Source organism: Pollachius pollachius (assembly GCF_949987615.1).
Source record: "Pollachius pollachius genome assembly, chromosome: 11".
Lineage (NCBI taxonomy): Eukaryota > Metazoa > Chordata > Actinopteri > Gadiformes > Gadidae > Pollachius > Pollachius pollachius.
In genome coordinates this window covers 3,629,321-3,656,350 of record NC_136944.1, presented here as the reverse complement: position 1 = coordinate 3,656,350, position 27,030 = coordinate 3,629,321, and the positions used below count along the sequence as shown (strand labels likewise).

The 27,030-nt window shown below is 48.5% G+C and overlaps 2 protein-coding genes across 3 annotated transcripts in view; both read right to left on the bottom strand.

Annotated features, from left to right (window-relative positions):
- prr36b (proline rich 36b) overlaps positions 1-9,861 on the bottom strand; it is a 39,828-nt gene extending 29,967 nt beyond the window's left edge. Inside the window, exon 1 of the mRNA XM_079746650.1 lies at positions 9,637-9,861. The gene's annotated coding sequence lies outside the window, so the exon portion shown is untranslated. The remainder of the gene's footprint in view (positions 1-9,636) is intronic.
- Positions 9,862-14,194: 4,333 nt separating this feature from the next.
- mcoln1b (mucolipin TRP cation channel 1b) lies at positions 14,195-26,700 on the bottom strand. 2 transcript variants are annotated; one of them, XM_079747181.1, is made up of 14 exons: positions 26,492-26,700; positions 25,831-26,045; positions 25,207-25,368; positions 24,630-24,786; positions 24,083-24,164; positions 22,974-23,070; positions 22,346-22,445; positions 21,977-22,083; positions 21,407-21,556; positions 21,017-21,118; positions 20,439-20,561; positions 17,651-17,857; positions 17,201-17,357; positions 14,195-16,306 (listed from the first exon to the last, which is right to left on the bottom strand). In XM_079747181.1, the coding sequence occupies exons 1-13, from the start codon at positions 26,526-26,528 to the stop codon at positions 17,226-17,228; spliced, it is 1,671 nt and encodes a 556-aa protein (XP_079603307.1). In that variant the 5' UTR covers positions 26,529-26,700; the 3' UTR covers positions 14,195-16,306; positions 17,201-17,225. The 2 variants fall into 2 exon arrangements, with proteins under 2 accessions (XP_079603307.1, XP_079603306.1); XM_079747180.1 differs by having other exon boundaries at positions 17,213-17,357.
- Between the last annotated feature and the right edge of the window lie 330 nt (positions 26,701-27,030).

The following is a 27,030-nucleotide window of genomic DNA, read 5'->3' as shown; positions in this document are numbered from 1 at the left end:
AGGCACATGACAGCCAGCTGAACCCAGCCATTGTCTCCATCACCTCAAGGCTAACTCCGGGGCTAGCCTGATGCTAATTTGAGGCTAATCACAGATCACACATTTCCCAAACAACCCCCCCTGCCCCCCCTCCCTGCCTGAGCTCGGAGGTCAGGACCCCGCCCGGTTCTCTTCACACACAAACAAACTGGAGCAAAACAATGCCTGCTGCACTCCACAGCATTCCTGCTCCCTACACACCGGGGGAGGGGGAGAGAGAGACACACTGGGAGAGAGAAACACACAAAGAGAGACAGAGAGAGAGAGAGAGAGAGAGGGAGGGGGGGGAGAGAGAGAGACACACTGGGAGAGAGAGACACACACACAGAGAAACAGAAACAGAGAGAGAGAGGGGAGAGAGAGAGGGGGGGAGAGAGACACACACAGAGACAGAGACAGAGAGATACACACTGAGAGAAACAGAGAGAGAGAGAGGAGGAGAGAGAGACACAGACTGAGAGAGAAACAGAGAGAGGGGGAGAGGGAGATACACAATTAGAGAGAGAGAGAGAGGGACTTTTGAGAGTGAGACAGCGAACCAGACAGACACACAGAGAGTGAAACTAAGACACAGCAAGAGTCAGAGAGAGGGGGAGAGAGACTTCTTGGACCGGCTGATGATGTAAGAGAGGCCCCTGACAACGGGGCCATGGACTCTATTAGTTAAACAGCCCTCCATCTCTGAGGCAGCCGGGCACAACAAGTCACCCAGCCAAGTCTCTCTCCTCCCTCTCCCCCCTCTCTGTCTCTTTATGTCTCTCTCCTCCCTCTCTTCTCTCTCTCCTCCCTCTTCTCTTTCCTCTGTATGTCTCTCTCCTCCCTCTATCCTCTCTAACTCTGTGTCTCTCTCCTCCCTCTTCTCTCCTGCCTCTCCTCTGTATGTCTCTCTCTTCCCTCCCCTCTATCCTTTGTATGTCTCTCTCTTTCCTCTCCTCCCTCTCCTTCCTACTTCTCTCTCCCTCTGTATGTCTCTCTCCTCTGTATGTCCCGCTCCTCCCTCTCTCCTCTGTTTGTCTCTCTCCTCCCTCTTTCCTCTCTATATCTCTCCACTCCCTCTGTCTGTATCTGTCTCTCCCTCCGCTCTTCATCTCTCTCTCTCTGCCTGACTCTCTCTACCTCCACATTAAGTATATATACGTAAGTATACTTTGGGGTCTCTCCTGTCCTCCGCAGGGGGGAGGGTCCTGGTTGCTGCTGCCCCCAACGTGAGGTTTACACCAGGCTCAACGGGTCAGGGATCAAAAGACGAAACCACCACTAGAGCGAGGCCCTCTACCAGGTCAGGTCGCTCGCCCGGTGCTCCCTGATAGCGTGCCAAGGAAAGGCGCGGGCAAGAGGGTGTCACAACACCAGAGGGTTTGGGCCACCTGGTGGGGGTCACGTGACCAGGATGACACCGCTAATCCCTCCAGCTTCGTGCTGACAGAGGGTTAGTCGCTTGCGCTGGCTTAACCCGTGCATTAAGGATACTCCATATAACTGGTGGTCACCCCCCCTCTCAGAAGATACAGCAGCAAATACACACACACACACCAGGAGGCGGGGCCCCGGGGGACGGTCAGATTCACACACGACAGAGCTCGTTAACCCTGGACAAAGACAGACGCTAATCCAGTTAGGAGAGAGAGAGAGAGAGAGAGAGAGAGAGAGAACATTGATGATGAATAGGGCTGGGTATCGTGGCCAATTTCCTAAATCGATTCGATTTCGATTCATAAGGTTCTGAATCGACTAATCACGATTTAATTCGATCTGCTCTCAAATAATGAAAATGGCTCAACTGTGTTACAAAATTCAAATGTACTTGTTAATTTTTTCTCTTCACCTTAAACAACAGGTTTTAAGATAAGTGCAAACTTGTAAATTGGAAAGTTTAAACTTGAGCTGTAAACAAAACTGTCTCAAGTCTCAAAAGTGAAATTTTGAAATTAGAAAGGAATTGCAAGTGAAAGTGTACTTGAACTACAACATTCCATCACTGCAAATTGCATTAAGGCATTGTTAATTAAAGTGCAAAAATAATAATAATGGTAACAAAAAATCAAAAAAAATTAAATAAAAATCGATCTCATTCCCTTTGAATCGATATTGCAAAATGTAAATGAAATCGATGCAAAATCGATTAAATCGATTCTTTTACCCGGCCCTTATGATGAATATACAGACTATAGAAGGACGTCAGTGTCCCACACAGATAGGCAACACTATAGGAAGGAAGGGCCTGTCCACCATTCCGCCTCTCTCCAACTCAACTCTCCTTCCATGCCTCCATCTCCCTTTCTTACACCTTCACTCCCATCCACCCTCGCTAAACCTCCCCTCTCTCCCTCCACCCATCATCTCTCTCCCTCCCCAGGCCTGCAACCCCATTCCTCACCCCTCCCCTACCTAACGAAAAAAAAGAACAACAAACGGACCCTGCGGTCGGATGCAGACCCCCAAACCACCAGAGGACCAGTGCTGAGGAGCGCCCCCACCAGAGTTGGGGGGCTCGCAGGGGTTCAACAGCTTGGCAGTGGGGAGGTACACAAGAGGATCAATGGAGGGGAGCGAGAGAGATGTCCATTAGTGGGGGGAGCAGGGGCCTGTTTTACTCTGATGCAGTCAGGCCTGTTCCCCTGGGAGATGGCAGCAGTATCAGATGGTGCTAGGACTCTCTCTTAGTGTGTGTGTGTGTGTGTGTGTGTGTGTGTGTGTGTGTGTGTGTGTGTGTGTGTGTGTGTGTGTGTGTGTGTGTGTGTGTGTGTGTGTGTGTGTGTGTGTGTGTGTGTGTGTGTGTGTGTGTGTGTGTGTGTGTGTGTGTGTGTTAGGCGTAACCTTTTTATTTATACCTTCATACCTTACTGACATCACAGTAAGGGTTTATGACTTTATTTGTGCAAAAATAATTATAACAATACAAAAAAAGAAAAAGATGAGTTGCTCATGAAGAAGTTATGTAGCATGTATGAGGATGTCTAGCCTACAACGCTGAGTGCCTTATTATGCAATCTACCTCCTCGGACCTGTCTGGCATAGAATAATGAATAGATATAGATCCATAGATACGTCCAAATCTCAACGAGTACTCTCTTGTACTTTGTTTCCACCAGTGCGTTGGTATACATTTCTAAAGTCTGTTGAACCTGTATTATACAGTGTCTGTCAGTCACACCCACACCCAGTGCCACAGGCCATGCAGCTGTAGAGCCACTCATTCACTTCTACACATTGATTTGATGTTTTATCCATCGGGCCGCTTTGCAACGCGAGACGTGTGTGGTTTTATTGCGTTGTAGTCTGGGTATTGTTCAGGGCAGGGCTCTTCATCATTCACCTATTGTGTAGAAACACTGGAGAAGGATGGCTCTGTGAGGGGAGTGCTGTGGCTAGTATACTGCGCTACACACAGGAATCACACGGGTGGTCTTTAGATCAACGCATCAGATCATTGGAATGATCTGACTATATTGATATACTATCAGACAACATAAAGCGTGAGTGAGATGTGTGATTAATTATATCACCATCACAGCAGCGCTATGTGCGATAGATGTCACTTCCAGTCTGATGTCTGGACACGCTGGGCGGTCATTATGGTAGAACGTAGTGATGGTGGTGGTCCGACGCAGGGAGACCCCCGGCCAGACACTAATAGTTGGTTTAGTGAAAACTCTCTTCTATTCTCAACAACAATGCAACGGCAAGGACTTTGTTTTGGACTATTTCATTCTAAGTATTTACTGCTTCAAAACTTGGCCACAACAGATATAAACAAGATAAAACATGTGTTTATGGATATGTTAATAGAAAGAGAAGCGCCTGTGTTTCTTACAGTATTGATTTATACCTTCGGTGTATCTAATTCCCTGGTAAACAGTAACACTGTGGTACCACCCAAGCCTAGTGTGTGTGTGTATGTGTGTGTCTGTGCGTGGGCAAGGTGTTTGTCTGTGCTTGGGCAAAATGTGTGCATGTGTGCGCTAACAAGGTGTGTTTTTGTCTGTGTGCGTGGGCAAGGTGTGTGTGTCTGTGTGCATTGGCACAGTGTTTGTGTCTTCAAATGGGCGCAAGGCTTGTGCGTCTGTGTGCGTGGGCAAGAGGAACAGTTTCAGGAGGAAACAAGAAGTAAGAGAAACAAGTAATGGGGCGTTCGATTTTCAGAAGAAAAATAACAGAAAACACTTTGTTATCGACTGGTATTGCAACAATGGCTAACCTGGCTAGAACTGGTATTGCTAACGAAGGCTAACCTAACTAGAGCTGGTATTGCAACAAAGGCAGCTCTCTTTCCCACTTGTAGTACTGGAACTTGGTCAACCTGGGCGGGTCATTCCCAACTCGACCTCAGAGGTAAATGGAAAGAGACATGAGTTGGAGGGATGAAAATAAAAAGATAAATATGTTCTGTGAAGTGGTGTCATAATAAATATAATATTACTTCACATATCAGATAAGTTCATATAAGTGCACTTTATCAACCCCTAACGGGAAGTCCCTTCATAAACATTTTCCACATATGCTTGTTGTTGGAATATCTCTGTGTTTACTGTGCTATTGGACTTGAAGTGTCCATTCTATAGATATGGAGATTGAGTCTGAGACCGGGAGGGAGAAAGTCGAAGAAAATAGAGGAACAGAAAGCCAAAACAAAGACAGTGATAGAGTGAGTTAGATGGGAAAGACAATGACAAAGAGAGAGAGGCAGAGAGAGGCAGAGAGAGAGTGAGAGAGAGACAGATAGAGAGAGAGAGAGGCATATTTTTTTAAACATTGGCAATAAAAATAGATATTCTTCATGCCAGTAAAGCACTTTTTAATGATTTGAAGTGATAGAAATTGAAGCAGATAAAGAAATAGAGAAAGAGAGATAAACAGAGAGTGCAGTGAGCAGGGACCACCTAAGTCGTTTGTAACTTGACAAGCCGCCGGTTGGGGGGGGGGGGGGGGGGGGGGGGTCATTGTAGTGGGCGCCATGCCAACCACAGGCTCTCTCTGTCAGGCCAAACGAGATCAGAGCAGCACAGGCCAGCTGGAGGATCAGATCAATGACACCACAGACAGAACCGACAGCAGAGAGGTAAGCACCAGGGCCAGGGAGACATCTGGGGAAAAGGGCGACTTAAGCACTTCAGAGGCCTCTGTTCCTGCTGTCCATCTGTCTGTCTCCATCCCTCTATCTGTTTCTCTCCGTCTCTCTCACAAATCTTAATTGGTATCTACATCGCTCTCTAATTCCCATTGTTTCCTCAATCTCTTTGTCTAGTTTAGAATGTTTTTCTTTATCTTTCTATCACTCCGTCTTGCCGTCTGCCTTTCTCCCACTCTCACATTGTCTTTCTCCCCCTCCCTTTTCATTTCTGTCTCTCACTCTGTCTCAGTGTGACCTCCGTCTCCTTCACCTCCCTCTCTCCCTCTGAGAGCCTGGCTCAGGACCAGGAACACAGGCACTCTGCATGTACCAGTACAGTGTTTCTAAGAGGATTTGCGTCCTCCTGCTTCGAAGAGAGATAGCGCCAGAGAGACAGAGATACAGAGCGATAGGAGAGAGCAGGTGAGAGGCATGTGCCACACACACACACACACACACACACACACACACACACACACACACACACAAACACAGACACACACACACACACACACTGATCAATGGCAAGGAGACCTAGATCCCTGGTCTAGGTCCGGTTGGTGGAAACTGATCTAATAGAACATGAAGTCATGTTTCTTTACAAGTGAAGTGGGCCTCCTTTACAACACTCCCCCATCCACCTCCTCCTCTACACCACCTCCATCTGCTTCACCATCTCCGCCCTGACCTGCTACACCAGGGGGCAGGACGGTCCGATGGTTGGGGTCTTTGAACCCCAGCCGATGGCTCTGGGTCTGAACTTCCGGTGCCTACAGTCGAGGGCAACAACCACCATAACCGCAATAACCGCCATACAAATCCACATTTAATTGACATATCTTTTATTGACTCCTCTTTTCCAGGTCATCGGGTCAGTTAGTATCTATCATGTAGAATCACATTAAGCACTGGGCTAATCAGAAGCACAGAGCCCCCCAGTGCCAAGACACAACAGAACAGCGAGTTACCGGTTCAAACCGCTTACCCTGTGTTTGAAACGGTTTACCGTGCAACTTATAAACAGATCACATTATCAACCAAGCAGCTATTCTGTGTTGTGATGACATGAAGAACTCTCTCACCTTTGAAGCCATCTCTTTAGAAACCGCCTCAAAGGCTTACTCCCCACCACATCCACCATGGCAACACCAGAACCATGCCGGGCCGCTATGGTAACGACCATCTAGAACGCCACAGGCGTCCACACCACACCTTTTAATTACTGCTGGAGCCAAACCAATAAGAGGTAGCACCAACCCATGAACTGGTGAGATCGTTACCCTAGCAACAGGGTGGCAAACCGCGTCCTGTCCTCCCACCGGTGGAATTCAGAGCCTCTGGTTGCCCAGAGATGACCACAGCTGCAGGCGCCCGGACTGCACAACCACATGCCGGAGCACCAGCTGCCCTCGCCAACAACTGCGCCGCCGAGCCCCGTATCAGGCCCGACGGACGGCCTTATCTCCCCGCTGCACACTCCCCGGAGCTGCTGGGCCGTTAAACCAGGACAGCATAAAGGAAGGATAGCCTGGATTATTTTAAATTAGCTGTAATTTTGGTGGTTTAGGGTGAGTTTCCATGGCTGGTTGTCTAAGCAACTGCCTTTCTAAACGGAGGTTCTCTGGAATAGCGCCTGCCTACAGAATGGCTGCCTCAGGAAGGGGATGATCCAGTAGAATATAATGGAACCCTGTTGAAAGGAACTTAAAGGAATAACCCAAACATACACAGATACTGTTTCTCAATATGAACACAAATTATATAATACTGGCCAGGCAGACCTCATTCTAGGAAGGCTAGACTAATTTTCACGACTGATATTCAAGTCGTTAGTGTGTACTGCCGAAGTCATGACTTTAAAAGTCGCCGAGAGGGAAGGAGGCTTCATGTAACCAATGGGCAAGGAGTACTTGTACAAACACCAATAAAATCCTGGTGGATAAGGTATACAGTTCTGTTTTAAAGGTTGAAGGACAATCTAAATTCTCCGGTTATCCAATCTTTTTAAGCAGGTTTGAAAAAGAAGACGAATTCAATTCATCGTCTCATCCTTGGAATGATAGCGATATTTTATTCACAACACTCTGTTGTAAGCACATAGTAGTAAGCATGTTAAGTAGTAATAATAAGCAATAGCACACTACTAAACCCCCACTGCCTTCATCAAAACAGACATATTGGAGGAAGGACTCTGCTTGTCCATCCAGCTCACAAAGGAGAGGCTTGTGATTTGAGAGGCTTCTCTTTGGGGTGGGGGCTCCATTAGTGAGTCAGTGGTATCTAATGCCTTTGGGCGTAGGGGAAACAGAAGCCTATTAATACAACAAGCTCCTCTCTCTTATGACCAGGGACCCAGGGCCGGGCTGGAGACAGACTCAGGCTCCGGGCGATACAGTCATTAAAATGTAAATTACCTCAAATATTGGCCTGTACTCTGCACTGGGAGGGCACACAGGTGAAGGTCGCTGACATTAATGTCACACAAACTGAGACCTGTTAGAGACAAGAGCACACTTCTACTGTCTCTGCTAACTGGGCTGCGTTCATACAGCACTTTACTAGCCTTGACGATGGCCAATCACAACACTTCATCTGTTACAAATCACACCCGCCCAAACACTGGCAGCAGCCAATCAGGCGAGGTCGACCCCCAGATGGTCAGGTGCTGTTAGCCACTCTCTCAAGGACACCTGGACGCCGCCTTGAGGATCTGAGACCTGTGATCCCTTCTGACACTCCCCCAGCTACATCTAATACAATATTAATAGTCTCATACCATATTCTTGTAGAGCTGTATGTTACGTAGGTTCAAGGCACTCATATCGTCGTGCCTTCAAGGTGTTTCATCGTAATAGCTTTGTTTTGTGCTGACTCTCCAACATCTTTCTTAATGGTTGTTTTAACCAGCTGGAGGCCATATTCGTTGGTAAAAAACAAATATAATAGAAGCCAACCCACCACAAAAACCACTTAGAAACCCTTTGGCTTGGGTTTCCTTTCAAATATAGGACAATATTTTGGGTTAGAGAATTTGCTTCAAATAATTTCTATGAAATCGTCTCTAAAAAGTGATATTGTCTCCCGACTTTTATGAACGGGGAATCTGGCTATTGATGGCCTGGAAATGTAATTTAGCGCAATTGCATTAGTCCAGGCTCTAACTCACCCTCCCATCTTAACTCAACATAGTGAGTCAGCCTTTCTTTCTTGGCTGGACAGGGGATGGGGAGGGATCAGAGGGTGGGGGTGGTGGACAGGCTGTAAGCCCCACCAGTGACGGAGTATTCTGGAGAGCACCCAAGCACCCAAGCGGCTGAGCCTAAAAGGTGCTTGTATTAATCGCCCTGGGATACGGCTCACAACACAGTATGACACCGATATCTCACAGCAGACAATATGGATTAATACCGGCCTGCCCACGACCACCAGCACCCCGTGGTGTCCTACCCAGTGGCCGCCGCGCCCTGAAAGGCTAACAGTGAAACAGTAGGGGGGAAGTTTTTGGAGTAGGCTACCTGCGTGAGTAGGGTAAGGGTTAACAGAGATTTGGACCGCGGCCGGCTCCTTCTCTATTGTTTAGGCTGCAGAGGGGAGGACCATCCCCGCTACTACGCACACTACCGGGCAGGCAGGCCAGAAAGGAGCGGCATTATTTACGAGTCCCCGGCTCCATTAGCTAATCACAGCCCGGAATGAATCACTGGATACCACGACTTCGTTATGACCTTAGCGTGTTAATCAAACCGGCTCGTTTCATGGACGCACCCCCGCAGTCTACATAAATTATACCCTGGATGATTTTTTTTACACACATAGACAGGAGTCAGCCTACCGAGTCGGAACATGAGGAGGGGTTTAGCGGCGTTATTATCACCGAACCACCCGGCGTGTGGCCCGGGGCGGAGGACGGACCAGTTATCGGCTCAGAGAACAATGGGCGTCCGCCTCAGAGGATGGCTCGGCGGATAGGAAAAGTTAAGGGACTGATGGGGGATAAGGTGATAGAAAATATCAAGTTTGAGTAGATAAACAAGGTATTTCCAAATAAAAACCAAGGGGGGATCGTTTCGGTGGTTCAGCGTCAACCCCGCGTCCACATCGCGGTGACACCGGGGTCCTCCGCCGGCCGCCACCGCCCCTCCAGCCCGGCGGGGTGGCGGAGGAGCCGGCGGAGGCTGGGGGTCCAGAGCCACGTCTCCTGGTCCGAACCAAGCGGTGACACGTGTCGGTAGACCGTTAAACACACCCTGGTTCACTTTTAACACCAATACTCATTCATGCCATCTCACACCTCCGGTCCCGTAACCGTTTTATTCGGTGGAAAAAACGTTGGTGACGGTTAGGTACCACACGATGACGCGAAAAACGGGTTATTTCAAACAAACATTTCAGAATACATAGGCTACATTTAAATTATATTAACCAGGAGATAATCTCGACACATCCTGAGCCAGCTAGCCAGGACTCAGGAACTCACTTCGCCTTACCGATGCTGTGCGGGGAGCTCTCAGAGCCGGTCCAGCCTCGCCCAGTTCGCCCGGTGTCCCTCGGAAACGAAGCGGCCTCACAGGGCGACGAAACGGGCCGGAAACACACGAACCGAACCGGGTCAGCGGGAAACTTCGGGGGTCCACAACCGCCGTGATTTCCTTCGCCAAAGAAAGAAAGGACCGGCGTTTAGCAGTCCACACACACACACACACACACACTGTGCAGACCGGCGGACCGAGGAGAGGACTGTACCACTACGGAGGCGCGCCGCGGTGGAACTCAAAGGGATGAGAAAGCGCGAGCTGCCAAGGAGCTCCGGGCTCAGCCAATCACCTGCCAAGGAGCTCCGGACTCGGCCAATCACCGGCCAGCCTGGGGTTTATTCAAATCAGGGATGATGTCACCTCTTGCAAGTCACCCTACTTTTCTTCCCCTGAGTTCACACTGTGTCGTATCCCCCCTTTCTCCCACCAGCCCCCAATACTCTCTCTATATTGTATTGTGTCGTGCACGCCCCTTTACACCCCCTTTCACGCGTGACCGCGCATCCCGCAGCACGCATTCATCTCCTTAAGGAGCCGTGGGAGAGATGAATGCGTGTTGCTGCGTGTATTCACGCCACCATTCATAGGAGTGCATGCATTATGGGATGGGGTGTCCCACATGTGGAGGGGTTCCCATGGAGACCGTGGGATGGTCATTTTGGTGTCACTACCGTGTCACACACGTTTTAACCCAGGTTCAACACATGGAAAACCTGTTGATAGAAAGAGCTATATTTCTTAACAGTATTAATGCATTCCTATATATAAAGGCCCAGCGGTTGTCCTATCGTTTTGTTTCATTCTAAACCGTAACTTCGACCCAGGCTTTAGTAGGACCGATTTAATTGAATATTCCTGTTTTTGACTTGCTTCCAATGACCGGCGTTTACAAATCCTGGAGCATTGAGCGAGGATGCACCTGCTGCTGCGAGGTCTGAATAAAGAGAGATTGAGAATCCGACAGAGCCAGATCCACGACACACATCGCCCCAGTATAAATCAATCATAAATAAAGAGACCCACTCTATGCCGAGTCGGACTCTCTCTGAGGCAGAACCAGGGGGTTTTGAGCAGGGGGCGTTCACCGCTTTGTCTCCGCTTCGCGCTCCTCTCTATTGAACAGCTAGACTGTCTGGGTGGCCGTTCTGACTGTCGGTCTGCTCGTCTGTCTGTCTGTCTGTCTGTCTGTCTGTCTGTCTGTCTGTCTGTCTGTCTGTCTGTCTGCTGTGGTGCTAGAGCCCTTTAGCCGGAAGCCTGTCTGTCCGTCGTTCAGCTCGCCTGCCTGTCTGTCTGTCTGTCCGTCTGCCTGTCTGCCGTGCTGCTGGAGCCCTGCAGCCGGCGGCTGTCTGCACGAGGCGGGCCTTTGTGCTCGGCTCTGTTCCGTTCCTTTGTGGGGAATTGGTGGTCGGTCCAACTCGTGCCGAGGACAGAAGTCTGCTCCAGGCACGGGCTCTGCTCTGAGGCAGCTCAGCGTGGTCCCGACCATGCAGCAGCCGCTTAACGGAGGAACTGGACGGTCTGAGGGGTCAGGGTTCTGTTTACTAAACAGTGATGCATCAACACCTCACTCTCTCACACGCACACGCACACGCGCACACGCACACACACACACACACACACACACACACACACACGCACACACACACACACACACACACACACACACACACACACACAAAGATGTAAAAAAGTAAAAAAAGATGTAAGAGTAAATAGATAGAAAGAGATAGATTATAGAATATTCTATGTTATTTTCTATTTATTCTAAATTGGTGGATGGTTGAATGGAATTACAGACAGATTGATCTCTGCATGTTGGTGTGAGGAGGATATGTGTTCTGAGTGGAACAGTTTGGACCTTTTACCTGTTTGGCTATATGTTCATGAGTCATATTAATGTTGGTATGTTTGATAAAATCATAGAAGGTGGATGAGGAGAGAGAGAGAGAGAGAGAGAGAGAGAGAGAGAGAGAGAGAGAGAGCGAGAGAGAGAGAGAGAGAAGAGGAGGGAGGCAGGGAGAGAAGGACAGAACCATGAGGGGGAGATGGAGACAGGACGGGAGAGAAAGAGAGGAGGAGAGAGAAGAGGAGGGAGGCGGGGAGAGAGAGACACACACAGGAGGAGGTAAGCGATAAAGGGAGGGAGGCAGGGAGAGAAAGACAGACAGGAGGGAGGGGGAGACAGGAAGGGAGAGAAAGAGATGGGGAGAGAGAGGTGAATACAGAGAGAGACCGAGAGAAGGGGAGGGAGAGAGGAGGTGTGTGTACACTGCTGTCGGAGGTCCTGGCATGGTCCATCACACGCACCACAAAGAAAGGAAGTGTTTTTGTTCAACAGGAAGGGGTGTGGCGGTGCACCCACCAAACAGCCCCCCGCCCCACACCAGACCCAGCACCCAGCCTGGCTCCCAATCTAGAACCAGCACCAGTCTATACCAATACCACCTCTCTCTCTCTCTCTCTCTCTCTCTCTCCATCCACCTCAATCACTCTTTCTCTCCATCCGTCTCACCCTATCTATCTCTCCATCCACATCACCCTCTCTCTGTCTCTCCACCCAGCTCGCTCTCTCTGTCTTACTCTTTCTCACCAAATTCATCTGAAACATTGCCAAAACAGTTCAGAAATGAAACAAAGGAAAAGTAACAAAGTTCTTCAAAAAGGTAAAAAGTGATTGATTATCAGTCAAGTACTGTGCAGAACACAGTACTTGGGTACGGAGTGTATGTAAGTATAGCTGGGAACTGGGCCACTGAGCCTCTACCCATCGCCGGGGGCATCTCTCTCTCTGTCTCTGTACCACGGTGACTGGTCCTGCAGGCAGACCAGTACTGCTCTCTCTCTCTCTCTTACTGTCACTCTGTCTGTTTCAAAGACACCACATTCCCCAATATGAACCCAGCTAGACAAAGAGAGAGAGATAGACCGACACCAAAGTCGAGGGAAGCGGCAGAGAGAAAGAGAGAGAGAGGGAGAGAGAGAGGCAGTGAGAGAGACAGAGGGAAAGGGAGAGCGAGTGAGATAGAGAGAGGCAGAGACACGCCCATCACCCCCCCACTGACGCCATCTTCTGCAGAAATACTCGCCACGTGTTTAATATTTCCAGTTTGACCTCCCACATGGGGCGCAGCCAGGGACTGGGGAGCTCGTACAGGTTAACAGTATACAAAGTCTGCACACGTACACAAACACACACAGATACACACACACATACACCCACAGATATACACACAGTGGTACACACACTACTGCCACGCCCACCAGCCAGTATCATTTGATTCCCTTACTGTTGAACCATATAATCTCAGATAAGGATTAAAGATTTTGGAGAAACTAGACTATAGAGGTTTCCCCCATAGAAGATAAACGACTTTATGGTCCAATCAGATCACTTTTCCCTCATCTCATTGGAGCCCGTCATGCATATGTGTTTGCTAATACATCACATACAGGCTATCCTTATATTAAATTTACTATAATATACTATACTATATACATAGGCTATTTACTAAAATACAGAGGCTTTTACCTACATTTCCTAGGGGTTCCCTATAATGCATAGGCTTTACAGTCAAATATACAGGCTATTCATGCATAGCCTGTTTAGGCTTTTTTCCATACAATTTCACAGAATCTGACATATACGTTTCATCTTGAGGGACCGGGAGCAGGACTGGGCCCTGAGGATGCATGTCCGGGCCGGTCACTCCCTGTCTGTCAGACATAATCAGCTAAATAATGGATGCTGTTATTGGACGGCGTTCATCTCCACTTCACTAAGAGCACTAGCTCTCTCCTCTCTCTCCCTGTCTCTCTCTCCTTGCGTCTCTCTCTCTCCCTGTCTCTCCATCCCCCCACCCCAGCCACTCTCTCGCCCTCTCTCTCTGTCTCTCTCCACCCCCCCCCTCTTTCTCTCCTCTAGCTAATCCATTCGGGTTTTGCATCTTCATCAGTTACTCTTTGCGTTCCTGTTCCTCTCCACCTCCACTTATCCACGAGGTGAGGACGTGTGGTACGTGCTGATAATGGCGGGCGGGGCAGCGTCGACATTTCACTTGCTCAGCATTTTTCCTTCCGTTTCAATTTATTTTGTTTATCTTTTCTTTATGCAACACTCCTCCTCTCCTACATCCCTCCCATCCTCCCTTCGTCTCCCCTGAAATGCAGTGTTTCCCGCCTGCCCTCCCTTCGGTATTGCTTCTCAGCTGCTGTATTGATTATGTGGTTCCTCAGAGGCCGCCCTGCTGAAGGTCTGACCCGGCTCTCCTTTGCTCTCTAGCGACGCTACGGGAGCACTGCAGCGTTCCAGGCATATTATACAATGTAAGAACTGGAAACCCACAAACATCTTCAGGATGGTTAAACGATCTATTGTGATCGCTTGAGTGGGTGATAATGAGTTTGTCGGTGCAGAGGGTCGAGAAGACAAGAATAAACACTCTCACCTGAGTTCAGTTTATACATGTTTTTGAATTTATTACAACCATTCATTGTTATATGTAAAGCAGTGGTATTTTTGAAACTATATATAAATAGGCCTACACATTACCCAGCATTTAGGCCTGCATATTGTGCTAGTGAGGCAAAAATAAAAACAATATTTAATAAAAATCATAAAAAAAGGATGTGTTTGCAAGGTAAAAGCTGCATTAGCTTCCTACCCTTAGTTACATGGTTGTACATTCATAAATACTGACGGAGCATTTCATTATTACTTCAAGTAAAACGGTATACATATAATTACAATTTAACTGAAGAGTTAACATTTAAAGCTAGTGTAAAGATTTGAGAGCTGTAAAGAAAGAGCAAGAAGAGAAAAAACATTTAGCCTCCATTGTGAAGTGTAGATTACCACACCTGTTATTGACGTGCACGATGGATTCCCTGAACAAATCAGGGAAGAGATGCCCAAATCTTTAAAATCGTAAAACAAATCTCAAACATGGACAGATGCCTCAGAACAGTTCTTAACATTGCATTTAACTCACTAATAGCTAAGACTAGATGGAAGCTTTAATTTCCCTATTGTTATTTTGTAAAACGTTTCAGCAAAAAAAAAAAATATAATGTCAAGAGTCCCTTCTACTCTAGAGTGATTTTTTTTGTTCACCATTAAGAACAAACCAGCAGCTGGCCGCACAACTTGGCTTCAATGTGAAATCAACAGTCACCAAAATAAAATGCATAAATACATAAATATTAATACTGAACATCACATTGAAGGAAAACTCCAGTCTTAAACACTCTGACATTGTTATTAAACAGCTGTCCTATTCATTCCAGGGAAGGTTTTCCAGGTTTGTGTCAAATTGTACTTCTGTTGTTATCGGCGTGGTGACATACATCCTGTCCTTCTCTGCTCCAGTGAACCCTTTTCCTACATTACCCAGAATGCCTCACTATGCCTTCTCAACATGAGGAGGTGACATTCTGTAAATTGAACGTTTGTATATTTAGTCAAAATAATCAAATGTATTTTGTATTATTAATTCTGAGAGCTAGCTAGACATTCAGCAGGGTGCTATGATACCATAAGCCCCACGGGCGACCAGACCTTCCCTCCTCCCTCCTGATGAGAGTCTCAGCTGGGACCGCCGGCTTGGCCTACAGCATGGCTGACCGCGGCTAGCTTTAGCTTAGCCAGTGGTATATTCTGCCACACGCAAGCATCAGTTTGGGTGGGGCAGAATGCTCCACTGGCTCAGCTAAAACTAGCCGCTGTTCAGCCTCGATGTAGGCCAGGCTAAGCTGAACGCCAGTTTGAGATTGAGGAAACTCTCCCAAACCGCCAAACTACACTAAACAGTAAAATAGGACCTTGGTTTCCTATTCATCCCCAATATACACATCATAACAATATCAATGTATTTTAGCCTTGACTATTCAATCATATCACTGGAATTCTTCAGGGTCTTTTCCTTCAGTTTTCCAGAAGGAATGTGTGCAAACTTGTGCTGCGGTGGGAACCCAGAGCTTGTGTCCAGGAGTGCATTAGCGTGACCGTTTAGCCTCCCTGTTCTCATTACAGAACGAGCGTCCATATTAATGAAGACTTAGTGGGGGACCTCCTCTCACCCCACCCCCCCGGCCCCCCGGAGGACATGAACACAGCAGATATCAAATATGCATATCCCAGATATGCATATTTCATAATGTATAAATGTGTGTGCGGGTGTGCGTGCGTGTGTATGTGTGTGTGTGTGTGTGTGTGTGTGTTAACGTACGTAATGTAATGTATTTACGCCAATAAATATCAATATGCGACGGTTACCGAGGCAACCACATGGAGGGATGGATAACAACCGTCTCATCTGTAATTTCAAAATGAATATTAAAATAACGGGATTCAAATGTAAACAAAGAAACTCAGAGGCCGAACTGACGTCAGGTAGAGCCTGAAGGAGACTTATGGAGTGACTCTCCGAGCGTCTCCAAGCCCCTCAGCAGACCTGCCGGGGTCTCTGAAGGAGCCGTGCATTATTCAGACCTGAAGCCGTAATGGGCCCTTCCAGAAAGAGTTAAATATGCAGATGTTGTAACCTTGGTAACCTTGGTAACCACAGGGAGTTTGGCGCAAGGTCAGTCTGATCGCCATGGAGACAGGATGGTTCCCGCTCTGCGTCTGGGAGGGGAAGAGCGATGTTGAGGACGAAGAAGAAGATGAGGATGAGATGATGATTTACATGAGGGTCGATTTATCCCCACACACACCAGCACATCTGCACGCAGTCTCTCCACATTCTTCCCAAACGATACAAACTAACATGTTGTAGTTAATACAGCTCAAACATTCAGCATATACTCATCATAACCATACATCATGTTATAAATGAGATGTATTTTTCAGCCCTACTTTCTCTCTCTCTCTCCGTCCCTCTCACTACTTCTCGTCAACCCCGCCTCCTCCCCACATCTTCACCTCCTCCTTACTACCCCCCAGCTCCTCCTCCTCTTCCCCCTCATCTAAAGCCCCATTCTTCTCCTCCTCCTCCCCTTCACTCCCCCACCCCCTCCTGCCCACCTCCACCAACTCCTCCTCCTCCATACTACCCCAAAACTCCTCCTCCTCCAACTCCTCCTTCTCCTCCTCCCCTTTACCTCACTCCCCCACCCCCATTGCTGCCCACCTCCACCTCCTCCTTACTCCCCCTCCCTAACTCTCCCCCTCACCTCCTCCCTCCCTCACCTCCTCATCCTCCTCCTCCACCTCTTCCTCCCCCTTACTCCACCTCCCTAACTCTCCCCCTCACCTCCTCCCTCACCTCCTCCTCCTCCCCCTTACTCCCCCTCCCTAACTCTCCCCCTCACCTCCTCCTCCTCCTCCTCCCCCTTACTCCCCCTCCCTAACTCTCCCCCTCACCTCCTCCTCCTCCCCCTTACTCCCCCTCCCTAACTCTCCCCCTCACCTCCTCCTCCTCCTCCTTACTCCCCCTCCCTAACTCTCCCCCTCACCTCCTCCCTCACCTCCTCCTCCTCCTCCTCCCCCTTACTCCCCCTCCCTAACTCTCCCCCTCACCTCCTCCCTCACCTCCTCCTCCTCCTCAGTCGCAGCAGCAGAGGAAGGAGCACGACGATCCTTCCGGTTCGTGGAAGTTTCCGGAAGTAGGCGTGTCCGCACACGCTGCGATGAAGTCCCGCAGCTCACTCACGTGCACGTGCTCCTGGGTCTGTGCCTGTAGCCACACACACACACACGCACGCACGCACGCACGCACGCACGTACGCACACACACAGGTAGACAGAGACACCACACACACATACACATGCACACACGCACACGCACACAAACACATAATTACTGAAACAAATAATAATAATTATGATCCAAAATGATGATCAATATAAAACTCACTTTTGTTTTCAATACTGAGAATGAATCTGATCAGGCTCAACCTATGACCACACACAGACCGTTGACCTATGACCCCCAGGCCCCAGACCGCTGACCTGTGACCCCCAGCCTACCATGATGGTGTCGTAGGCTCCGGTGATCAGGGCGATGAAGAGCGACAGCACCATGTAGATGAAGAGGGAGATGAAGGAGTAGAGGTACACCTGGCTGAACACCCACACCAGCGTGCTGCTGCGCTCCATCTCCGAGAACGTCACGAACATGTCGTCACCGTTGATCAGCGAGAAGAGACACTCCGACACCATGGACAAGGAGTGGAACTACACACACACACGCGCACGCACACACACACACACACACGCAGGCACGCACGCACACGCACACACGCGCACGCACACACACACACACGCACACAAACACACACACATACACACGCAGGCACACACACACGCAAGCATGCACACGCACACACACACACACACACACACACACACGCAGGCACGCACACGCACACACACACACACACACACGCAAGTAGGCACACGCAGGCAGGCACACACACGCACACGTGCACGCACATACCAAGACACACACACAAAGACACACAAAAAGATGCCCACACACACACACAAACACACACACATACACACACACAATTACTGAACTATTACAGAATTCACTGGGTCAAACACAGCAACATGAGCAATAGAAACAGTTTCCATGGGAGACAGGAGGCCAGAGTCAGCGATGGTAATTTCCTGGGCGACTCAACGAGAAACAAACATTACACATGCAGATTAACTGTAATCTCAGCATAACCTTCAAACCGTGCATTATTAATAATCACATAAGTGCAGGGGTTTGTATGGAGTGAAGGGTAGTGATTGGAAGCATGGGAGTTTAGGACAGCAGAGAGATAGATAGCTCTGTTGTGCGTTTGGTTCATAGTCTGACATTTAATTCTGCCTGGTTTGACATTTAACGGCTCTAAACTCCGTCATGATGTCCTTTAGGCTTTTTGAAGACGTTTTTTTTCATATTTAGATTTTGTTTTCTATATTTATTTGAAGGGGAGTGTCCATCCTAGATAACATTCTATCCACTTTCAAAAGAAGGACTTTCTAGTATTTTCACTATATGTACCTTAGTGTGGTAGTGTGTGTGTGTGTGTGTGTGTGTTTGTGTGTACCTTGGTGTGGTAGTGTGTAGTAGACTGTAGTAGTGTGTAGCAGTGCGTGTGTACCTTGATGTGGTAGTGTGTGGTAGTGTGTAGTGGTGTGTGTACCTTGGTGTGGTAGTGTGTAGGTGTGTGTGTGTACCTTATTGTGTAGCAGTGTGTGAACCTTGGTGTGGTAGTCTGAGTAGTTTGTAGTAGTGTGTGTGTACCTTGGTGTGGTAGTGTGTAGTAATTATAATAATAATAAACTTTATTTATAGAGCACTTTTCAAAACACAGTTTTAAACTGCTGAACAAATAAAACCACAAGTAAAACAAAGAGCATAAAATACAAGTGATGCACAGACAATAATGAGCCATATGAAAACAAAAGGATAAAAGACAGGAATAAAAACAAAGGCAGGCTCAAATGAAATCTGGAAAAGCTCTCCGATAAAAGCGGGTTTTGAGGAAGATTTAAAAATGGTCATTGACTCAGTCAACCTAATTTCCTCTGGCAAGTGGTTCCAGAGCTTCGGTGCCCGTATGGAGAGAGCTCTGGAGGAACAGCTTTCTACTGCCTGAGGACCTCACGCTACGGGACGGCCCATAGGGGACTAAAAGCTCTGAGATATAAGGGCCAAGTCATGATAAGCCTTAAAAGTAATCAATAAAATCTTAAAATCAATCCTACAACAAAAGACGCTAGAATAGGTGTGATAGCGTCATATTTTCTAGATCTAGTTAAAAGCCTGCCAGCTGAGCTTTGAACAGTCTGTAGCCGTTTGAGTGTTTTCTGGTTAAAGCAGGTAAAAAGGCTGTTACAATAATCAAGTCGCGAGGAGATGAAAAAATGTAACAAAGTTTCTGCATCACTGAGATTTAAAATTGATCGAATTTTAGAAATACTGCAGTGTTGGTAAAAAGTAGTGTGTGTGTGTGTACCTTTGTGTGTAGCAGTGTGTGTGTGCCTTGGTGTGGTAGTGTGTGTAGTGTGTAGCAGTGTGTGTGTGCCTTGGTGTGGTAGTGTGTGTAGCAGTGTGTGTGTGCCTTGGTGTGGTTGGGCCCCAGGATGATCTAGCCACAGAAGCAGTAGCCCAGGTAGCGTTTAGTAGTGTGTGTGTACCTTGGTTTGGTAGTGTGTAGGTGTGTATGTACCGTGGTGTGTAGTAGTGTGTGTGTACCTTGGTGTGGTAGTGTGAAGTGGTCTGGAGCAGTGTGTGTGTACCTTGGTGTGGTAGTGTGTAGTGGTCTGGAGTAGTGTGTGTGTACCTTGGTGTGGTAGTGTGTGTAGTGTGTAGCAGTATGTGTACCTTGGTGTGGTAGTGTGTAGTGGTCTGGAGTAGTGTGTGTGTACCTTGGTGTGGTAGTGTGTAGTGGTCTGGAGTAGTGTGTGTGTACCTTGGTGTGGTAGTGTGTGTAGTGTGTAGCAGTGTGTGTACCTTGGTGTGGTAGTGTGTAGTGGTCTGGAGTAGTGTGTGTGTACCTTGGTGTGGTAGTGTGTAGTGGTCTGGAGTAGTGTGTGTGTACCTTGGTGTGGTAGTGTGTGTAGTGTGTAGCAGTGTGTGTACCTTGGTGTGGTAGTGTGTAGTGGTCTGGAGTAGTGTGTGTGTACCTTAGTGTGGTAGTGTGTAGTGGTCTGGAGTAGTGTGTGTGTACCTTGGTGTGGTAGTGTGTAGTGGTCTGGAGTAGTGTGTGTACCTTGGTGTGGTAGTGTGTAGTGGTCTGGAGTAGTGTGTGTGTACCTTGGTGTGGTAGGGCCCCAGGACAATCCAGCCACAGAAGCAGTAGCCCAGGTAGATGGCGGCGGCGCAGCAGCAGAACCGGATGACGTTGGGGAACGCCGCTCGGAGCGTCACGATCAGGATCTGAGGGGGAGAGAGGGGGGGGGGGGGGGGGGGGGGGGAGGGAGGAGGGAGGAGGGGGAGGGGAGGAGGGAGGAGACAGGAGGGAGGAGGGAGGGAAGGGACGATAGGGAGGAGATAGGGAGGGGAAGAGGGGGGAGAGAGGGAGGGAGGAAAGAAGGAAGGAAGTAAGTGAATGAAGGGAAGATAAAGAAGGGAATAATTTGTTTAGCATTTATTTCCGTTTGTTAGCATATGTTACCTACTGTTAACGTGGTCTAGCACGTAACAGCATATTCTCGTGTAAATTAGAGTGTGACAGCTCGTGTTAGCATATATTAACAGAAAGAGCATCATTAGCGTGTGCTAGCATGTATGAGGGCGTGAGATAGCCCATGCTAGGCCGTATTCGCATGTTTCAGGCTACGTGTCCTGGCGTGTGTGTACTGTCGTGAGCGCTGGTCTTGCTGTGGACTCACATTGTACTTCTGGAAGAAGCTGAGGTAGCGTATGACCCCGACCCACACCAGCAGGGTAGAGGTGCCAAGCAGGATGCCACACACGTCGTACGACGAGATGCTCTGTGGAGACAACACACACGTTGCTACAGAGACCGGACTGAGGGGATGGACTGCATCTACACAGCGCTGTTCTAACCAGTGACCACTCAAGGTGCTTTACAATAACGCCTAACATTCACCCATTCATGCACACATTTACACACCGCCGACGGAGTCAGCCATGCAAGGTGACAGCCAGCTAGTCAGGAGCAGTCGACACTCGCTAGCAGGAACCGGGGATCGAACTAGCAACCTTTCGGTTACCAGCCAACCCGCTCTACCTCCTGTGTTTCCGTGTCGCCGGCTGACCTTGGACTCGATGGCGATCTTGATGAAGCTGCCGGTGATGGTGAAGAGGTCGCTGACGATGAGGAGGAGGTACCAGCCATTGATGAACTCCATCCTGTCCCCCCAGCTCGCCCGCCGGCCCGTCCGCCGCTGAACAAACCCCACGTACTCCTGGGGGACGAAACAAGCGCACCCCATGAGGCGGACCCCTCGACGCCGTGGACTCTGGTCCAGAGGGGAGGAGGGTGGTGGGGGGGTCTCTTACAGACGCTTTTATCCAAGGTGACTTACAATAAGTCCATTTATCAGGAGAAGAGAAACAACAATATACCGCTGTCGGTACAGTAAGGTTGTTCATAGAACCAAGTGCCAAGCACTAACAATCACTAGGTTAACCCATTACCCGTACATTCTACCCGATGCTAAGTACTATTGTTCAGTGCCAGGACGTACAACATACGATAAGTGAGTAAGTAAGAGGGCTGTAGGGAGGTAAGGGGGGGCTATGCAGTGTCCAGGTGAACTCTGAACAAGAGAGTCATGAGTCTTTTGCGGGAGCTGGTGAGCAACACTGCGGTCCAGATGCCTTACGTGCTGCAGGAAGATCCCCCTCAGGATGGAGCGACCACAAAGCACCAGGGACAGCAGACACACCACCGCCACCAGGACGTCAAACACCTCCCGGGCATAGCTGTCCGCTGAGGAGAGGAGGAGACCGGAGAGAAGGGGAGAGAGGTGGAGAGAAGGGGAGAGGAGGAGAGGAGGAGAGAAGGGGAGAGGACAGGAGAGAAGGGGAAAGGAGAGAAGAGAAGCGGATAGGGAAGGAGAGGAGAGGAGAGGAGAGAAGGGGAGAGAAGGTGAGAGAAAAGGAGAGAAGCGATTCAGAGAGGGTGAGCACTAAGGCCATTGTGATTGACTCATCACGGCCCGCTGGTCAGCAGGGGGTCTCTCATCGCTCACCGTGTCCCGAGACGTTGGGGTCCCGGCACTCAGTGATGGAGGCTCGGTTCTGGAGGCTGACCTTCACCCGCCCACTGTGAGCCTTGTTGTCCAGGAGGATCTGGTAACACACACACACACACACACACACACACACACAGATACAAGCACACACAGACACACACGACACAGACTCACACAGACACACACACGCACAAACAAGCACAAACACACACACACACGCACACACACCATTTCTTAGAAAAATGCGAGCACATATCAAAGAACACGGTACCCTCCTGGGAGGTTTCGGTCTCCTGCAGGGAAACAGGATCTCATGTGAACAGCGTGACTGGAATCACATGAAGGCTAGCAGAGATTTATTACTGCAGGGCTTCAGTGTCCGTCTTACATTCATCTTCACCTCTCCGTCTGCATCGCAATGAGGAGGAGAGGAGAGGAGAGAGGAGAGAGGAGAGGAGGAGAGTAGACGAGAGGAGGAGAGGGGAGAGAAGAGGTGGAGAGGAGAAGTGGATCAGACTGCAAGGAGGAGGAGGGGGGGACATGAGCTGAAGATAAGAGAACAAGAGAGGAGAATAGGAGGGTTGGAGGCGGAGAGAAGGAGAGGAGAGGAGAGAAGGATGCTCACTGTAATGTAGAACGTGTAGCAGTCTGGGATCTCGTTGTTTATTATGGTCTGGATGTTGATGGCCTTCAGCTGGAAGTCTATGGTGACGTTGATCAGCCTGAGGACCAATCAGAACAGAGGAGTTATACGGTATGTTAGAAGTGTTTTAATGAAGGCTATTCTGTGTTTTCAGGTGTGTTATGAGTGTTGTTCAGTGTTGTGTGAATATGTGTTTGGTTTGTATTAACCAAATGGTTGTGTGTGTGATTGGGTGTCAGCGGAGGCCTTAGACCCTCCATGAAGTCCATTAATTCCTGATAATGGACACCTCGAAGGGCATTATCCCGCTTATACCATGGTCACTTGCCAAAGAAAATAAATTAAGACCATTCATTTATATTTTCATGCGTTTTACAATCCAAATATAAAGTTTTTCAAAAGCCATAACTTTGTGTCCCTGGTAACGCCTGAGGGTTTGACTAATACCTGGAACAATCATTACCCTCCAGTAAGGTTCTTATGCAACGGAAACGTTGTTCACTCCTCCAGTAAATACGACGGACCTTAGCTACGACTTGGCAATGGGAGGTATTCTAGTTGGCTCAGCTATGAGCCAGAGAGCTTAAGTTATGCATTGTACATATTAATAATTCGAAATTCGTCCCAGCCTTTATACCACAGATACTCTAGGGTCTATAGCATATAACCCCGTTGCCTGATTACAGTTTAATTCATTTTTCAAAATTTACCAGCTCTCGTTTTGAAGACCGAATCACCGCACCATTCGTTTCAATGGGAATTGCGACGGTCTATACTCTTAACATAAAGTGTACATATTTATAATTTGAAATTCGTCCCAGAGAGAGATACCACAGATACCCTTTATACCACAGATACTATAGGTCTGTAACATATAACTGCATTTTCTGAGCACAGTTTAATGCATTTTTCCCAATTTACCAGCTCTCGTTTTGAAGGCTGAACAGACAATTTGACTGAAACTACTTAGCAGGTGTCCGCATATCAGGGGTTAATGCACACCCTGCAGCCAATCAGAATCGAGTATTCCCCCAGACCGTGGTATAACGATTGGTAACGTATGTTAGAGTGTATAAGGGAGGTTGCCTGACTTGTGGATCTTGAGGGTGAAGTTCTTGTAGTCCTGGTTCCCCTGAGGTGAGCCCGGTGGGGGCGGGTCCAGTCCGATACACTCTGAAAAGAGCGTTTGGTTTACACTAAATCTGCTGTTCTTCACAATGTTGTCTGTGAGCATGAGCCCCACAGAGCAGACACACCTACGCAGTAACAACAGCTATTATATTATGTCATCACCGTCATCAGTGACTAGAAGTACTCTGCGTGACAGACTCCCTGACCTATCAAACTGCAGAGGAGGAAGAGGCAGAGAAGGAGGAGGAGAGGGAGGAGGAAGAGGAGAAGGGAGAGGAGGAGAAGGAGGTGGAGGAGGAGGAGGAGAAGGAGGAGAGGGAGGAGGAAGAGGAAGGGGGGATAAGGAGGAGGAAGAGAGGGAGGAAGCAGAGGAGGATGAGAGGGAAGAAGAGGAGAAGGAGGAGGAGGATGAGGAAGAGGAGGAGGACGAGGAGAAGGACGAGGAGGAGGACGAGGAGGAGGACGAGGAGGAGGACAAGGAGGAGGTGTGAGGGGTGTCTGTCGTACCGGTGACCACGCGGGGGTCGATGTCGAAGGTGTCGTTGGCGGGCTCGATGCTGCCCCGTAGGAAGAAGCGCTGGCAGAGGGACAGAGCGCTGCCGTTGACGCCCACCCCCGGGACGTAGGCGTAGCGCCCCAGGGACTTCTGGGGGAGCAGCAGGTACTGGAGCACACACACACACACACACACACACACACACGCACAGACATACACACACACACGCACGCACACACACACACCGGGCAGACACACACCGGACAGACACACAGGTACACACACACACACACGCACACACCGGACAGACAGACACAAACACACGTACGCACGCACACACACACACACATACAAACACGCACACCGGACAGACACACACACACACCGGACAGACACACACACACACAGCGGACAGACACACAGATACACGCACATGCACGCACACACACACACGATCAACTAACAAAGCCCCCAATCAGAAGACACACAGACCCCTCAAACAGCTCTGTGCATTTATTAACAGAGTGTCCCACTTTATACTGTTGGAATACACTAAAGACAGCTGGGGGGGGGGGGGGGGGAGTGTACCTGGTCCAGGGTGTGGTGGATGACCCCGTACAGGTCCTTCTGGGTGTGAACGGCCTGCTGGACCCCCTCCTGGTAGTCCCTGAGGAACAAGTGCCTGAAGGAGTCTGTGTTGTCCTCCTTGAAGGTCACCACCATCTGGTTACTGAGCCCGAACAGGACCAGCTTGTGGGGAGAGGGGGGGGCCACACAGGGGGGTCAGACCAAATCACACCAGGGGGGTTCATACAAGAGGAAAATGATTTTAAAATAGAATAACTAATATCGAACAGGAGGAAATTAAACACGGAAGACTCAACGATGAACTGGTTGGTCACCTCTGGTAAGGTTCTGGGTCAAGTTTGCCTAATCCAACCATTCATTCACCCATTCACCTGTACACCCATGAAATAATTCATCCATCAAATAGTGCTTCAAACGTCTATCAAACAACTAATTGATTCATCAATCATTAATTCATCCATCCATCCACCAATTCAACCACCCATAAAACTCCATTGAAAAGAGTTGTGTCTTATTGTTCCTGTGTAATAATAATATGCGTTATTATACCGGGAGCATAAGTGAAACCACTGTTGGCCACTGGGGGGAAATAAGCGACCGTGTCTGTATCGACTTCAGAACTACCTGCACGGTGACGATGATGATCTTCAGCAGCTGCAGGCCCAGTTTGAAGGGCTTCCGTCCCTTGGCGTGGTATTTATCACAGGGGCTCATGAAAAAGTACTTGAGTTTCCTCCTCAGCGCCTCCTCCTCCTCCTGCGGGCCCGGGTCTGAGGTTCCCGGGTTCGAACCCCCGGCCGAACCATAGCTCGTAAGGGAGGCGAACAATCGGTCCTTCTCTGTCCGGACAGACGATAGACCGCAATAAATATATGTTTTTCATACTCATAAATACACAGGACCATAGGACTGTGAGGACATCGTCCTGCATCGTTCACATCCTTTAGGATTCCAACACGTTGTTTTAATCCGACATCGTATAGATGTCATTCAGGCAATGCCATATAATATATGGGCCTTTATTTATTGTGTAGACATGGTATTTCATGGTATGTTATTTTGATACACTGTTATTGTCTTAATTCTCTAGACAGACCCAATACAAATCAGTCCATCTGTTTACACTTTGAGCCTAATAAATCAGATCATCAAAAAGTCTATTGTATAGGAACCAAAACGATTGAATCTCTTTAACTGTTAAGAAAGGTATACATATATGAGGTATAAAATGGGTGTGACTCGGAATATAGACGGTTATATCACATTTTATAAGGTTATCACAGACCTGTGTCGCTGATGCAGGTGTATGTTAAAGATGCCATTGCGTTGCTCTGGCGAATACCGGGAAACGGGTAACCGAAGCAACTCAATGTCGACCAAATAGACAGAATAAAGGCCCAATCTCGGAAAACATTTTTGTTAATTTACATTATAGATAAAATACGTCCAAATTGTGCCCGTGAAACATTAAATTACAGGTCGCAGCTTCCTACATGGTGATGTAACCGTCACGTGGCCTCAGCAGAGCGCCTGATTGGACGTAAACGAAAGCGGTTCATATTGCTGTCCCACAGACAGACACACAAACACGCACACACACACACACACACACACACACACTCTCTCTCTCTCTCTCTCTCTCTCTCTCTCTCTCAACTCAACAAAATGAACATTATGCAGTTTTTCTGTTTGCATATTTTATTATAAAATACATTCAAACATAAAAAACACGACACTAAAGACACAACCCCCTCATATAATAGCAGTATCAGTATGGTTAGTAACAGTATTGTTAGACCCGTGTTGTAGCGGCTATGCTGCTGT

What these genes read in the sequence shown, in the direction of transcription:
- mcoln1b (XM_079747181.1), bottom strand. Translation starts at nt 26,528, where the DNA reads ATGGCATCTTTAACATACACCTGCATCAGCGACACAG. An exon ending in CGACCCCCGCGTGGTCACCG is followed by an intron (nt 24,165 to 24,629) that starts GTACGACAGACA and finishes CGCTCTTTTCAG; the next exon opens with AGTGTATCGGACTGGACCCG. An exon ending in GAGCCTACGACACCATCATG is followed by an intron (nt 17,358 to 17,650) that starts GTAGGCTGGGGG and finishes GTGTGGCTACAG; the next exon opens with GCACAGACCCAGGAGCACGT.